The sequence below is a fragment of the Bufo bufo genome, chromosome 2 (assembly GCF_905171765.1).
Source record: "Bufo bufo chromosome 2, aBufBuf1.1, whole genome shotgun sequence".
Taxonomy (NCBI): Eukaryota; Metazoa; Chordata; class Amphibia; order Anura; family Bufonidae; genus Bufo; species Bufo bufo.
In genome coordinates this window covers 666,087,011-666,104,584 of record NC_053390.1, presented here as the reverse complement: position 1 = coordinate 666,104,584, position 17,574 = coordinate 666,087,011, and the positions used below count along the sequence as shown (strand labels likewise).

At 43.1% G+C, this 17,574-nt stretch overlaps 1 protein-coding gene across 1 annotated transcript in view; it reads left to right on the top strand.

Annotated features, from left to right (window-relative positions):
- Window positions 1-585: 585 nt before the first annotated feature.
- Window positions 586-17,574, top strand: part of GASK1B (golgi associated kinase 1B) — a 61,385-nt gene continuing 44,396 nt past the window's right edge. Inside the window, exon 1 of the mRNA XM_040418595.1 lies at window positions 586-2,244. Coding sequence (XP_040274529.1) covers window positions 1,347-2,244 — 898 coding nt within the window. The 5' untranslated portion in view covers window positions 586-1,346. The remainder of the gene's footprint in view (window positions 2,245-17,574) is intronic.

The window sequence follows — 17,574 nt, the reverse complement described above, 5'->3', positions numbered from 1 at the left end:
CCACAACAAGGTCAATGTGGCCCCACAGTCTTGCGCAGGAGTCCTAAAACAGAGTTGGAACAGAGCAGCATGTATTGGATTTGTTATTCTGTGGCCATGTTAGGTGTCTTAGGTCAGTGTTCCTCAACTCCAGTCCTCAGGGCCTACCTACTGCTCATGATTTGAGAATATCCCACAGAATGAATACCTGTGGTAAGTCCTGATACACTGACACTAATTATATCACCTTATCAATACTAAGGAAATCCTGAGAACATGACCGGCAGGTGGGTCCCGAGGACTGGAGTTGAGGAACCCTGCCTTAGGTGACAATGTTGAAAAATAGACATGTGGACTATATACAGAGTGTTTATGTAAATACATTATATATTGTATATTTAATTAATAATATATTTCTCATATTGAAACATTCACAGGTTTTTTTTTTTCTGTTCAACACATATTGCTAATTGCAACACTGAGTGTAGCTATTTCCAGTAGAAAAAAAGCACAGCTCCCCACCCTCCCTCTGTGTTTGGACAGATATAAGCAGATAAAATGCAGTAACTACATATTACTCAGCCACAGTACAAGAGACATGGAGCAGCCCCATTTCCTCACTGTAAAAGCTACCCACATCTACAAGTAGAAGAAAATACCTGGAGACAGAGGAAGAGGACAGAAGATTGCTCTGGCGGCTGCCTACAGACTGAATAGAACATTTCCACATCACATATTACAGCTCTTAGAAAATCCTGCAAAGTCCAGCCACAACTAACAAGATCCAGAAGTCCAGACAGAACTAACACCAAATTCCAAAGAAAGACATAGGGCTAAAGAACTTCATGGACCAAAAATGAATTGATCATGGTGACCTGTCATTATAAGGCGATTACTGGGAAATAAGGGAGTTGAAGTCTTGAGACATTGTTTCCATTTAAGTAGAGTACACAAGCATGTTTCTAATTCTCGCTGGAATTCCTATGCTGTTATATAATAGAGTTACTGTCAGCTCATAGCAGCATACTTTTATATGAAGATAGTCTTCATAAGCTGAGGAATTAACTCTTAATGCACAGAGACATTTGCTGGCAGGACAGATAAGAGCTCCCAGTAACAATTGCTAGGCAGGCAGCCCCTGACATTTGCACTGGAGATCTCCTCCTCTCTGTGTTTATACAGTTGACTCCATTCATTCACTTTCCTAGTGGTGGTTGATAGAAGGCTCTGTGCGGTGGAGGGTCACAGTCACATTCCTGATCTCAGGCTCAACACAGACTCCTTCCTCTGCTTCATATAGTATTTCTAAGCAGCATGCAAGATCCCAGCAGGAGATCCCAGCTTTTTAGCAGCTGTCACTATGTAGGATGCCTAGAGAGATGACCTCTACTCGCCCAGGAACACTCAGGAGCGCATTCATACTATTATTCTTCTCCTGGATCTTCAGGATTTGGGGTGGGAGGCGTCCCAAGAGCAGGAGGAATCTGCTGCTGGTCTGCACTGCTTGTTTGCTCTATGGGATTTTTGTAGTGACCCAGGCAGGTAGTTTTTTCCCACAGCATAAGGATCCTAGGAAGACTAATCAGATTGATGGTGATGGGGCTTCTGAACAGCAGAGGAACTTTGTGGAACAAAATACTTTTTATGTTGAAAATTCCCAGCCACTTGGAACTGCTCTAAACAGTTCTACAACACTCCAGCCAAATGTTGTATATATCACCCTGCGGTCCAAGAGGAGCAAACCAGCCAACATTAGGGGGACAGTGAGACCAAAGAAGAGGAGAAAGTTTGGAGTTGTTGGACAACATGAGTTTGGCTATAGCATGCAGGACACTGGTAGACTGGAGGACAAGCTTATGGACAGGTATATACAGAAAGGAACCCCAACTCATCTCAAGTCTAGGGACACAGGAACAATCATATTGAGGGATGCAAGGGGAGATAGTCACCACAGTAACATTAGGATTTACAGTGACCGTGCCCCTCCTTGGTTTAGTGCTGAAGATATCCAGACAATGAGGTTCCTAGCTGAATCAAGGATAAAGAAAATAACACAGTTGCCTTCTAACCAGGCTTATCTCATCTATGAAACCCCGTCCAAGAAAAAGATTGCTCCATCTGTCCCATCCTCAGCATGCCAGGGAATGTGTGGTCTTGTTAGAAGACCTTTGGACATGAGTGAAGTGTTTGCTTTCCACTTGGATCGGATACTGGGGCTTAATCGAACTTTGCCATCTGTGAGCAGAAAGTTTGAGTTCCCTCAAGGTAAGAGGATGTATTTGCTCTATTGTAATGTTGATCTGGTTTCCTGAATTAGATTTATTACAGCCACCTGTCAAATCTACATTTACCCAGGGGTTTCACCTTCAAGCTTTTTGATGCAGTTTTTGAAGCCAAAGTCAGGAGTGGATTCAAAAAGAGGAGAAAATGGAAACTGTATTTTATATGTGTTCTCTGTTTATGATCTTTTCCTGGCTTTAATTTCCAAAACTGCATGACAAAACCTAAATGTGGAAAGCGAGCCTTAGACCCTTCTATGCATTAGCTCCTGTAGTCAACATAGCTTAGTGCCAAGATGCATTCAAAGAAGCTTGAACAAAATACTATATTCATTAACAAATGTCAGTCAGTATGATGTTGTCCTCCTCTGCCAAGTGGTTAAAAATCTATTCTGTTTACTGTTTACATCTGCTTCTAGAAAAGTTGGGTAACTGCAAATATGGGCACCAGGGAATAGTTGAAGAGGACCATCCTTTTATTTTAGGGAAAAAATAATAGTTTAAAATACTATGTCAGACTGTATAGTAGAAAAGCAGGAGGATCCAGCATCCATTACAAAAATCAGATTTATTGATAATTCTGATAAAAATCCAATGACCACATACAAGAAAACCATGCTTATGTGTTTTGGGTTGTATTTAACCCTGATAGCTAAGTGTGGTATTCTTTAAATGGATGCTCCTCTACTGCACTTCTCTTGTCTTCAACACTTCAGTGTATGCTACTAGATAAGCTGAATACACTTGATTTCTAAGAATGTTGGACTGCATGTTAACTTATGCCAAGTCAATTGGCTTTGTATCCTATGCACATTAAATTATTTCTGGAAGATTTTATCCAGACATGTGCGACTGGACTAAGGGTTTAACAGGAATTATACTCTTTTCACTTATACCTGTAGCCTGCATCACCTACAGATAAATTCATAATTACTTAACTGCTCTGTGCCACCCTGGTCCTGTCTGCTCATTCCTGCTAGTTCATCTTTTGGTCCCCAACTTGTTTTCTTACAGCCGAGTATGGACATGGTCATCTGCGTTGCTGCAGCCAGTCAGTGAGAACATGTCACCACTGAAGCCAGTCATTGACGGCAGCGGAGCTTGGGTCCATGTCCATACTATAGTCATCCAGAAGAAAACAAGCCAAGGTCTGGATAAGCTTGAGCCAGCGCACAGGATCAGAGTGTCAGGAAGCGAGTAAGTATTAGTTTTTCTATGGGTGATGCAGGCTACGGGAATAAGTAAAAAGAGTATAATTACTGGAAAACCTCTTTAATTTAAACCAAAGCTCCAGCATTACATTCATTATTGCATTTGCAAGTAAGAATGGTTTTGTTGTCTGTATCTTCCTTGTGTTTGTCAATGTACAGTGCCTTGCAAAAGTATTCACCCCGCTTGACTTTTTTTATTTTGTTACATTACAGCCTTAAGTTCAATGTTTTGTTATTCTGAATTTTTTGTTATGGATCAGAACACAATAGTCTAAGTTGGTGAAGTGAAATGAAAAAAATATATAAATAAAACTATTGGTTAGAAATAGAAAACAGAAAATTGGCATGTGTGTATGTATTCACCCCCTTTCTTAGGAAGCCCATAAAAAGCTCTGGTGCAACCAATTACCTTCAGAGGTCACATAATTAGTGAAATGATGTCCATCTGTGTGCAATCTAAGTGTCACATGATCTGTCATTACATATACACACCTTTTTTGAAAGGCCCCAGAGGCTGCAACACCTAAGCAAGAGGCATCACTAACCAAACACTGCCATGAAGACCAAGGAACTCTCCAAACAAGTAAGGGACAATGTTGTGGAGAAGTACAAGTCAGTGTTAGGTTATAAAAAAATATCCAAATCTTTGATGAACCCCAGGAGCACCATCAAATCTATCATAACCAAATGGAAAGAACATGGCACAACAGCAAAAGAGACGGCCGCCCATCAAAACTCACAAACCAGGCAAGGAGGGCATTAATCAGAGAGGCAGCACAGAGACCTAAGGTTACCCTGGAGGAGCTGCAGAGTTCCGCAGCAGAGACTGGAGTATCTGTACATAGGATGACAATAAGCCGTATGCTCCATAGAGTTGGGCTTTATGGCAGAGTGGCCAGAACAAAGCCATTACTTTCATCTAAAAACAAAAAGGCACAATGTGAGTTTGGGAAAAGGCATGTGTGAGACTCCCAAAATGTATGGAGGAAGGTGCTCTGGTCTGATGAGACTAAAATTGAACTTATCGGCCATCAAAGAAAACGCTATGTCTGGTGCAAACCCAACACATCACCCAAAGATCTTCATCCCCACAGTGAAACATGGTGGTAGCAGCATCATGCTGTGGGGATGTTTTTCAGCTGCCGGGACTGGAAAACTGGTCAGAGTTGAGGGAAAGATGGATAGTGCTAAATACATGGATATTCTTGAGCAAAACCTGTACCACTCTGTGCGTGATTTGAGGCTAGGACGGAGGTTCACCTTCCAGCAGGACAATGACCCCAAACACACGGCTAAAGCAACACTTGAGTGGTTTAAGGGGAAACATGTAAATGTGTTGGAATGGCCTAGTCAAAGCCCAGATCTCAATCCATTAGAAAATTTGTGGTCAGACTTAAAGATTGCTGTTCACAAGCGCAAACCATGCAACTTGAAGGAGCTGAAGCAGTTTTGCAAGGAGGAATGGGCAAAAATCCCAGTGGTAAGATGTGGCAAGCTCATAGAGACTTATCCAAAGCGACTTGGAACTGTGATTGCCACAAAAGTGGCTCTACAAAGTATTGACTTTAGGGGGGTGAATAGTTATGCACATTGACCTTTTCTGTTATTTTGTCCTATTTCTTGTTTGCTTCACAACAAAAAAACAAACATCTTCTAAGTTGTGAGCATGTTCTGTAAATCAAATGATGCAAATCCTCAAACAATCCATGTTAATTCCAGATTGTGAGGCACCAAAATACGAAAAAAGTCAAGGGGGCTGAATACTTTTGCAAGGCACTGTACATTTGAATGTAGTAATATATGAGGTTATATTGGTCAAAAATGTCTGCGGTGGCCTTTACCACAAGTACAGCAACTCACCTTTACTGAAAATCTACTACAGATGACCAAGTAAAATAACATTAAAGGGGTTGTCCTGCAAATAATATTCTACAGTTTTCAAACAAGCACCTGGATCTGAATACTTTTGTATTTGCATGTAACTGAAAATATATTGTAGCTACTCAATTATTCAATGAAATCTATCTGTATAGCGCCACCTACTGTTTGTTGTTTTTCTAATTTCTCTGTCTTTCTCACTGAGATGGAAGCACATGCTCAATTCTATCCTTCAACTGCCCTCTGAGAAAGTACACGCTCCATGAGCTGTCAGCTTGAAATAAATCTAGCAGAACAATAGAAGCAATGAATAGGGAGATCTGTGGATCCATGTGAGGTACAGGGCCGGTTCTAGACTATGTATGATTTTAAATTTTTACATTAATCATGGGATAACCCCTTTAAGTGATGGAACCCTAAATATCATATTACATTGTATCCTAAAAATGCTCTTATGACAAGTAAACCGGAGCTGCCATTTATGAACATTCTTAAAATGTCATTGGTGGTGCTAGCTATCTCTGTACACACATATACAATAATCATTGTTTGGGACCGCCCACTGGACTCCTAGGCTCAGAATAAGCAGGAATTCAAATTAATGAATTACAAGTTGTACTGAATCTTTTCCCACAAAACGCTATATCATTCTGCTCAGCTGTTCCTGCTCTATAACATACTGCCCACAGTTTAAGCTACACTTTCAACATGACAGGTTCCCTTTAAGGGCATTTCATAATAATGTTGGCACTATTCTTCTGGACTTTGAACCAGTATAAACGCAATGCCACTAATGTTAACATTAAAGAGTCTTCTATATGCTTCACAAATATAAAAGAAAAGGCTGTTATGCAGAAATCAAAGCTCTTTTCAAGTGATCTGTAACTTTAAACTACAATGAATGACAGTTTTTTTACTTTTCTAACAAGGCTTTAACATGGATCTACTAGTTGATGTCCTTGAACACATCATGACGTACATGTATGTCACTGGTATGTTGGTATGCTGTTCCTGTGTGATCAATATCAGAAGCCCGACGGTGAATGACAGCCTGGTTCCCGCTATAGTGGCCATAAAAAGAACATTTTGCTCCCGCCATATTAACCTCCTAAATGCTGCAGTCAATATCTACACCTGCATTTAGGCTAGGTTTTTTAAGACAATTTCCTCCTGTTAAAATGTCATTTTTTTCCTGTCAAACAGGATGATGCAACAGGATGTGTATTCTGTAGCATCCTGTTGCCATATACATTCATTGTACAAGAAAGTTGATCCATCAGGATATTTTAGTTGAAAAGCATAGAAAAATGAGACATTTTCAATTTGTCAGCTCCACTGAAATCCTTTGAATCCATTAACAAACAAAAAAGAAAGTCAAATAGATGTTTCTAAAGGATTATATTTTTTTTATTTTGAGGGGGGGGGGGGGGGAAATAAAAAGTTAAATAAAGCTGGAAAACCCTGCTAAGTCCTTAAAATGTCTCTCCAATTCCAATCTTCCACCTGATCTGACATCAGGTGTAAACATATATTAATGCCTAGTACAATATAGTTGCTAAGGCAAATGAGGGTTTGAAATAAAATAAACATGTTTACTTATCCCTTTCTTCAGCACCATTTGAGGTGGCATTGGTCCACTGCAGCCAATCACTGTCATCAGTGTTAGACAATGATTGGCTGCAGTAGTCATTATCACGACATGTTACCACTGTAGTTTGTAAACAAATAGTTGCAGGAGAACCAGCCCTGTCAATCAAAGTGCGGAGGGCACAGCAGTTGCAGAGAGAGTAGAGCCTCTAGGCAACTCCCTCATAATAAAACATCATTTTTCTCAGCTATGCAGGCACATATGAACATGGGACCAACACAGATGCCTTCAGCTGCCAAGTGCACATGTAACAGGTCAGCCAGTATCATAGGTAAAAAAAAATTAACAGATGCCCTTTAAAGGGGTTCTTCGGGAATTAAGAAAATTAAAATACGTAAATATTACTTTATTATAAATGTATTCGCAAATACCTTTCATAAGTTTATAATGGCTCGTTTTGTCTAGGGAGCAATCATTAGGAGAAATAAAATGGCCGCTGTCCTATTAGTGCACACAGAACCTGTCCTAATCACACAGCAAGACAAGTTACTTTACAACGCTGAGGTAAAGAGTTGCCTCATCCTCCTCTCTGCTCTACTTGTCAGGGATAATGATCCTGAATACAGTTTATTATGATATTTAGCTGAATCTTTGTGGGAATGGAGTTCATGAGGAGACATGAAGTACAGAAAGGATAGACAGGACAGACTGTGGTAATGTAGACTGCATACAAGTGCTGCTGCTCATTAGCCACATCTGCTCATGAACTAAATTCCAACAGAGATTCAGCTAAAGATCTTATCATCTGTATTCAGGATCATAATCCCCGACAGTTAGAGCAGAGAGGAGAATGAGGCAGCTCTTTATCTTAGTGTTGTGAATTAACTTGTCCTGCTGTGTGATTAGGACAGCTTTTGTGCTTACTAATAGGACAGCGGCCATTTTGTTTCTCATAATGATTGCTCCCCAGACAGAACGAGCCATTATAACTAATGTAAGGTATTTGGAAATACAGTTATAATGAAGTAATAATTAAGTATTTTAATTTTCTTAATTCCCAGAAAACCCCTAAATACATTTATATTTTAATAGTTCAGGTGTTTTGAATTATTTTTATTACGGAGAAAGGGCTTTGATTTCAATCTTTATATTTTTTTATTATATCTTTGAAACTTTTTTTTTTGTTACTTTATTTAAGTCCCCCTTCAGGAGACTTTAAATGCAATATTTAGATCTCTTCTCCCACGGACTGCAATGAATTATCAATGCAGTCTATGGGAGATTCCATACATTCCTATGGAGCCCTGTCACAAGCAGGGGAGGGGTGTGTATGAAAAACCAGCTTGTCTCCTGGGAACCAAAGACTGCTAGATTAACATATTTCCACCCATACATTACCTTTTGGGTTTCATACTGCAGATCAGATGGTCAGCTGTTTGAAGATAAAGCATCGCTCTTATGACTTGAATATGAAGTAGCCGTCCCATTGAAATGAATAGGACAGTTTAGTTGTAATTACACCTGCTAACTGCTGCAGTTGCGACGGCAAGCAGGTAAACAATGAAGAGAAGGCAGCATCCATAGTTCCGTTCCGCAGCCCCACAAAAAAGATAGAGCATGTCCTATTCTTTTCTGCAATTGCTATGGTCGTGTGAATGTGCCCTAAAGGTCAGTTGTTCCAGCAGGACAACTACCTGCCATATGGCTTTTTAGGTCAAATGGATTATGGGAGTGCAACAGTACTAGATGCATAAAGGCTGCAAGTAAAGTAAAATATATAACACTTGTATATTTTAGAAATACATAGCTGTGTAAGATGTATCTGTCAATCCACATCAATGCCCTTATCCCAGTGAGCTGGTGTAGCGGTTCTATCAAGGCATTGGAATGCAACATTAAAGGCTGATGGTTTTAATCCAGTCCTCCTCCCACTTCTATTGTGAGAGACATCTTATTAGAAGCTGCCAAATATACCCAACTAATCTAGTATAAACATACATTTTTTAGAATATCCGCTCACTCTTCATATGATCTGCTTAAAATGCAACTGTCGTTTCAGGTCATTTTTCAGAAAAAGCTGCCTTGTGGGTGCACACGAAGAGTAACACTATTTGTGACCATTATGAGATTGTATCCTGTATTTTTAGCAGTCTATAATTCTCAGGTTTTTCAGAGCTAGTGGGTGGAGAGTAGTTGGTATCATGTCTGCCCATACATAGAACATGGATGAGCAGCATTATCTGCTTCTTAACTCTTTGTAGTGTCTCCTCAGAAGCAGCAGTAGTAATGGGGGATATTATACAACAGTGCTGAGCATTTAGATGTAAATCCAGCAATTAAGTTAGACAATAAATCACTTACAAATCAGCAAAAGTCTCTCTGAGTCATTCTCTCTGCCTCTGCCTGTCTCCAGCAGCCGCTCTCTTCTCCTCCCCTAGACATCGATGTCATCTGATCATTTTCAGTGAGCAGGCAGCCATTTTCATTTAAGACAAGATGTAATGGCGGCACTCCATGCCCACTGCCATCCCACTATCTGGGATGGGCATTCTAGCTTCTGCCAGTGGCCGGGTCCAGCTGGTATTCCTCTGCCCATCAGCAGCAGGGAAATACACCGGACTCCTGTGTCCCACACTGCATGGCACAGCCTAGCTGCTAGGCCTCTTCCTGTGTTCCATAAGGTGCGCACACATGCTTACCAGCTCTTAAACGGCCAGCACACCTGTATACAATCTGCACCAGCCTATGGCTGGACTTCTATGAATATTTCAGAAAAAAGTGCCTGAGCATTAGGTATTTATGGAAAAGGTGCCTGAGCACTAGGAATTTCTAGCTTGCTAGATTCTGTAAAGGTGCTATAATTCCTGGATTCTGACCCTTTGCTGCTTGTCCTGACCTTTGGACTGCTTCATGGATTCACGCAGATTGTGGCCACCCTGACCTTGGCCTGTTTTTGATTATGAGTTTGACTGTTCCCTCGGTGCCAAGCACCACTGTTTCTGACCCTGTGAGTCATCAGCCAACCACACGGAGACTACTCCAAGAGTGTAGCGGCCTGGTGTGTTCCCTCCCACCAAAACCAAATTATATAGGGTTTAAAGGATGAATACCAGGAAGCTACCAGGATAGAGGTAGCACATAGCCAAATCTGTTGGTTGGCACAGTGGTTCCACAACCATTGTCTGTTACACAGGACTTGAGAGATAGTGAGGAGGAAGAGGAAGCATGAGAGGAATACTAAATATCTTTCTCTGATAAAGATATATTACAAAGTTTCATCTGTTTTATTCATGTTTAAAGAAATGGATCAACAGTATCAACAGTAACAACATCAGTATTTCACATTCTACTGTATATACTTTATTAAGAATACTGATAATGAAAATCAAAGTAAACATTGTTTTTCTACTAATTAAAACCAGATACTGAAACATATTCTTGAATTCTAATCATTTTCAGTTTCTAATTGTATTTTGTGTTACATTTGTACATGGTTGTGGGGGCAGTCATCTTGCCTGAGCTGCTACTTAGCTTTGTTAAATGGAGTCAGTCAGCAGTTTTGACCATGCTAAACTGTTGATAGCACAAGGTAGAGGCTGGGAGAGCAGGACAAACATATAAACATGTCTTTTCTGATACCTTTTATTATCAGGAGTAGTGTAAATATGAAATGCAAGAGAGCACTTCACATTGAAACTCTCCCCTTGCGGTTTCATATTCACCCTTCTCCTGATGAGACAATCTCCAAAAAAGGAATGTTTTTACTGCTCTCCCCAACTTTTACCCAGTACCATCAGCTTAGCGGAGGTGAGTTGTCACAATCACTGATTGTCAATGGTTTGATTCTATAAGATGTAGATGTAACTCATAATTGTAATCTTGCCTGTGATGATAATGAGATGACTCCTGAGATATGAACTCAGCATTAAGTTTTAGGTTATAAGTCTCAGCAGCCAGAGTGAAAACTGTAAGCCTTCACAATTTTTATAATATAAATAGTGACATGGAAAATTAGAAGAAACACCACAATTGTTTTTAAAACATATCCAGAAAATAAAAACATAATTTTAATAATAGGTCATTTTCTGATTCTGATGTAACATTCCCTTTAAACATATTTTCTGTTTTCTATCTCTTAGAGTCGATTGTCCATTCAACTGTCCATTAAAAAAAAATTTGTGCTCTACATTAGAAAATTAGATCACTTACTAATATACTTCTGTTATTCAAGGTGCCCATATCTGAAGATGGCTGTTCTAGTCCTGGCATGGGACCTGGGCTGTATCTGAAGGGGTCTGTCTGACTGGCTCATTTTACTAACTAAACCAGCCATTTATCTGTGCCCACCAATAGGAAACTGTCAGCATTGCTGACAGTTTCCCTGTTGGAAAATAGAGAGTAGATTGACATGCAGCACCTGAAGTAGAGTAAAGTCATTACTTCAAATGTTGTCCAAATGTTGACTTTCATGTTAACAATCCAAACACATGGATATTAGTTTACCTTTTCCCATCCCTTGCAATTACTGTCTGTGTTATACAGCTGACACTCCACTTTAATGACCAGGATAGGAGATAACTCCAATCTCTGTAGTTTAACCCCCTAGATGCTGTAGGCAATGTTGACCACAGCATCTAAATGGTTAGAGAGGTCTGGGTGGCTAGGTACCAAGAGGACTAACAGAGGCCTCCAGGATTGTCAGAGCTTTATTGTCAGCCACCTGTATAAGCTGCAGATATGGAATGTGGTAGTATTACATATTAGTGGTGATTGAGGATTGTTAAAGCCAGTTTTGGTACACATAGTATTGAAAATGAGTTCTGCTTTAAACTACATTGGAACTGACAATTAATGGAGGTCTCCATTGATGACTTCAGTAAAGGGGCAGCTTTTTTTTTTTTAAAAACAGCAGCACCCCTGACCTCTGCTATGTTGAGAATATCCTCCTTAATTTTTTTCCTAGGAGATCTAACAAATCAAATCATGAATCTGACTGCTGCATTTTAGTATTGATAATAAAATAAAAAGGAAAAATGCTATACTAGACGGTTGATGGCATTACAAAGTGTAAAGCAGCGCGCAGTTTAATGTTTTCTTTGCCACCACGTAACATCATAGCCGCACTGGTCATTGCTATACGTGTACAGACCCTCCAGTCCTTGATGCCATTACAGGACACAGGGCACAATGACTTTGTACCATACGTTTATTCTGTACCATTGTATGTAGGATTTTTCTCTATGGTAACAGCTGAATGTTTTCATATCCATGGCTTCTTTGTCCCAGGAGACCAGCGCTGAAAAGAAACATAACTCTCAGCATCATCCATGTTGATCTTTGTTGTAAAATATGATTTTAGTGACGGCAATGATTGAGGAATGATAGTAGTAGGAATGCTTTAATGGCCTCTATACTTTTTAAACCAACAAATCACATTTCTTATGTACATGTCATCATATACTGACTGGTAGAAACATGATTATAGGGTTTTCCTAGTTTGTTATTTTAAAAGCTGGAGCCTCAATTAAAATATATTTTAAAACTTAAAGGAATTGTCTGAGACTGTAATATTGGTGCCCTATACTTAGTGGGATGCAGCAGATGATCAGTGAAGGTGCCAGGAGTTGGTTCCCAACCCTGATGTGATAGTGATGACCTGCCAGAGTTTATCACCAAACAGTGCGGTCATTATCTGCCACGAGTGGACATGGCCTGGAATCTTATGACCAGCCTCGCCATAGGTCAAGTGGACCTGTCAGTTCTCCTGACATATCTACCGTATTTACTGTAGTACAATTTTTGCATTCTTCAAAAAAATAATATATTAAAATAACAATTCTGTAGTATGTTTTTTTTAGAATGCTGCGTTGTACCATTTCTTTTTTCTTCCTCCTGGAAATGTATGAATAAGTGTAACCATTATCCTTTTTGATTAGGTGTCTATACATTTTAACACTGTTCAGTTAGTACTGACACAGCCTATTGACAAGGAGAGAGGTAATGCCCACGCCAGTTTGTTTATACATTTACAGGAGGAATAACAGAAGGACAGCACAATGCAGAGTTCTAAGAAAAGATGCTCCAGAATTTGTATCAAATATATGCTAAAACAGACACTTCAGGAGAGCTGCCAGGTTTAGTATACTGAAATTATACATACAAATTATTATCGTTCAGTAGTCTCCTGAGCATGCCCAAGACATTACCTAGGGAGGGTCTTAGGTTTACAGTACCTTCACTACTAAACTGTTGACCAATAGTTCTGTCATGTGCAGTCCTGCTTCTAAGGCTTGTTTCACATTTGCGTTTGCCAATCCGGCAGGCTGTTCTGGTCAGGAGCAGCCTGCCAAATCCGGCATTGCTGTACGCTACCAGAATGCTGTCTGACCCCATCCATAATAATAAAAGCCCTGTGTGCATGCTCAGGGCTGCGTGTCCGTGCATGTATGTCGATAATTGAACTGGGCATGCACGGCGCGTCGAACAATCAACACACAGCACTCCACACGCCGCCTGCACCGCCCACACTAGCGTGCCTCCCAATCACCTCCGCCCCACACGCAACCGCGCCGCCCACACCAGTGCACACTGCGTGCCGACCAATCATCACACGGTGCTCCACACGCCGCCCGCACCACCCACACCTGCACGCCGGCCGCTTGCAGGTTATGGTGTGCTCTCCACATCGAACCGCCGCCATTACTGTCCCTGCATCACAAAGCCGAGCACTCTCAGCCACAGACAGCACCCGCTGCCAGCAGTCTCAGCCACCAGTCAGTGACAGCAGTCAGTGACAGCCGTCTTAGCCATCAGTCAGTGCCACCAGCCACAGCCACAGCCACCAGTCACAGTGCCAGAAGTCTCAGCCAGCAGTCAGTGACAGCCTTCTCAGCCATCAGTCAGTGCCACCAGCCACAGCCATCAGTCCCAGCAGTCAGTGCCATCCGTCTCAGCCATCAGTCTGTGCCAGCAGCCACAGCCTCCAATCACAGTGCCAGCAGTCTCAGCCACCAGTCAGTGCCAGCCGTCTCAGCCTTCACTCAGTGCCAACAGTTTCAGCCACCAGTCAGTGTCAGCAGTCTCAGCTGCAGTCAGCAGTCTCAGCCACAGCCAGCACTCAGTTCCAGCACTCTCAGCCCCAAGCCACAGCCAGCAGTCTCAGCCACAGCCACCAGTCATGCTCCAAACTCTGAACGGAACCTCACGAATAGCTGCTAGCAGACGAATAGGAAAGGCACCCAAGCGGCTTACACTCCTAGCAATGGTCACCCATAGCTGTGTGTTTATTGTTCTTATATAACATTGGTACACATCAGTACCACCCACAGGGTTTTATAAAAAACAACCAATAAACACGTACAATACAGTAAAACACTCCCACACAAAATCCTCCCCTCTGCCTGTGATACAATTACCTTACACAATGGGTTGATGTAATTATCACAGGCAGGAGAATACACAATGTCTTCGGTCCTGGAGACAACCGAGGAGTAAGTCAATTATCTCTCAGGACAAAGGGAAATCGCCAATACACACGTGGAGACAATAGGACAGACATCACTACTCAAATATACAATGTCCCACCCTTTACAGTACACATAGACATTTAACATATCCAAAAATGGCACGAATTAGACCAGGGGTTCAAAAGTTAGTAAAAGTCCTTTGTGAACAAAGGAAGCATGGCTTTTCTGCCCAGAACCAGTTTTTACAGAGTTAGGCTGTGTGAGATAATTGGCTTAACTGGGTGTGGTAAGCCAACTAGGTACAGAAAATACCTCTATTCACAACAGCAAAACTACACAAAAATACATAACTCCTATCAAACTGAACAGAACCCCCACATTCAACTTATCCCCAGATGGCTTGGATCTGAGCGCTCAATATATCCGAACAGCGCTGAAATCGCCATGGGGTTTAAGTTTAGCATGGGCTGGTGAAAGGGCCCATAATCCTGGGGCAAGAGGCTGGCAAACAGGCCCCTCCAGAACCCAGTGGCGAGGTTAGTTTCGCGACAGTCAACAATCTCAGTCATAGCCAGCACTCAGCGCCAGCAGTCTCAGCCACCAGTCAGTGCCAGCAGTCTCAGCCAGCAGTCAGTGCCAGCCGTCTCAGCCACCAGTCAGTGCAGCCAGTCAAGGTGCCAGCAGTCTCAGCCATACAATGTGGTCAAGTTCCCTTGCCATTTAATATAGACTGTTTCTTCTAATGTTTATGCACTACTGTTCTAGCGCCCATTATTGTAACAGGCTTAATGTCTAGTTAACTATAATGGGGAGATAAGGCAAATATGCAGAGAATGGGATGGACAAATACCGCTGCATGCAACTGTTTTTGTCTGGTCGATTCCTAGCGTTCTATGCCGGAGCAGGTTGCCGGCGGTGTGAAACCAGCCTAAGATGAACACAAGTAGAGAATTAGCAACAGATTCAGAACAATGTTAGAGATCTCCTATGAACCCAAATCGCCATGAGGGTTTAAGTTTAGCATGGGCTGATGAGAGGGCCCATAATCCTGGGGCAAGAGGCTGGCAAACAGGCCCCTCCAAAACCCAGTGATGAGGTTAGTTTTGCCACACATCTCCCCCTCCTAGGGAAGACTAACCAGATACCTGACCTCACGCCTGTCGGTATCTGAGTTAGTCTGGCAGTCCACCCACAACCAATTACTGGACCTGTTGAATTTGGTAGCCTGTCTCTGTCCAGTGAGTCCACCAAGGTTATGTTGGTAACTGGTACTCCCGGTCTCTGTGATGCTCCCTGGCTTGGAGTGGAGGTTGCTTTGTGGGCAGAGATCAGCGGTACTATGCCCTGGTGCCAGCGCTACCAGGGAAGCAGCCTGGTTTGAGCCTGGTTTTTGGAGGGGGAGACCGACTGTCTCCCCTTTGGATACCCAGCTCTGCTGCTGGAGGGGGAGACCAACTGTCTCCCCTTTGGCTAAACAACCCTGTTGCTGGGGGGCAGGACTGACTGTCCCTACCCCCTGTGCTGTAAGTGCAGAGACCACGGTCCCATCTGCACGGTTGTGGGGCTTACTGTCTCCCCCTGGTAAGTTAAGCTGCCGCTTTGGAATGGAGACTAGGCTCCCAATTCCCAACAAATCCTTCTGTTGCTGTGGGATGGAGACTGGGCTCCCAATTCCCAACAACTCAATCTGGGGGACAGGACTGACTGTCTCTGCCCCCTGTAACTCAGCCTGCCGCTGGGGAATGGAGACTGGGTTCTCAATTCCCAATAAATCACACGGCCGCTGGGGAATGGAGACTGGGCTCCCAATTCCCTGTAAATCACCCAGCCGCTGGGGAATGGAGACTGGGCTCCCAATTCCCTGCAATTCAAACTGCCAATAGGGAGAGGGGGTAACAAGCTCCTCTCCCATACATACTTCCAGCCTCTGGGGAGGGAGACCGACTGTCTCCTCTCCCAATACAGTGTCCTGTTGCTGGGGAAAGGAGACTGGGCTTTCTATTCCCTGTAGGAAACTCTGCCGCTGGGGGACAGGACCGAATGTCTCTGCCCCCTGTAACTCAGCCTGCCGCTGGGGAATGGAGACTGGGCTCCCAATTCCCAATAACTCCCATTGCCGCTGGGGGACAGGACCGACTGTCTCTGCCCCCTGTAACTCAGCCTGCCGCTGGGGAATGGAGACTGGGCTCCCAATTCCCTGTAAATCACACTGTCGCTGCGGGAAAGGACCGTCTGTCTCTGCCCCCTGTAACTCAGCCTGCCGCTGGGGAATGGAGACTGGGCTCCCAATTCCCTGCAGGAGCAGTGGAGAGACCTCGGTCCCATCTCCACCAGCCACCTGGGGTTCTTCCCAGTAAACATCCACAATATCATCCCAGCTGAAGGGCTCTGGATCTGGGTCTGACTTCTTGCTGTCCTGCTGAGCCTTCCCAATGGAGTGGAAGAGATCTTAGTAGTCCTGCTCCAGTTCCCACTCCAGGGTTGCTAGGTTAGCCAGGTCTTTCTGTACCTCATGGGGGTCATCCCAATCCTGCCTAGCCTCCCTCTCATAGAAAATGTCCTGAAGTCTGGACTGTGCAGGGCTCCCGAAGTCAGGCTCTGCAAAGGACTCCCATAACAAGCCAGGACCATCAAACTCCTCTCCCTCTGGCTTGTCATGCTAAGCTGTCCAGGGTATATACTGTGCCATATACCACCAGAGCGCCTGGTAGGCATTCTCCAGCCATAGCTCCTGCCATACCCAGTGCTCTAGTTCCTTCACCCATTCCTCCAGGGGCTGCTCTCCCAGGAAGGGCATCCGCAGGGCGACTTGCTTCTGCAATCGCTGCTCTTCACTGGGGAGACTCTCGCCTCGCTGGTATTGTACATTATCCAGGGCCTGGTACCAGATGCCTTTTCTTAATGCATCCCGGCAATCCAGGTCTTCCTCATCGTACTCCACTGCTGGTTCCATTCTGGTGCTGTCAGGGTCGCTGTACTAGGACATGCGTTGCCCTCAAATTGTAAAATCCAGGGAATGATGTTACTTTGTAGCTGTCCTTCTTGGCTGTGAGAACGATCCCGCCGCTTGCCACCAATTGTAACGGCATACAAGGGAATGCTCCAAACTCTGAACGGAACCTCACGACCAGCTGCTAGCAGATGAATAGGAAACGCACCCTAGCGGAGTACAC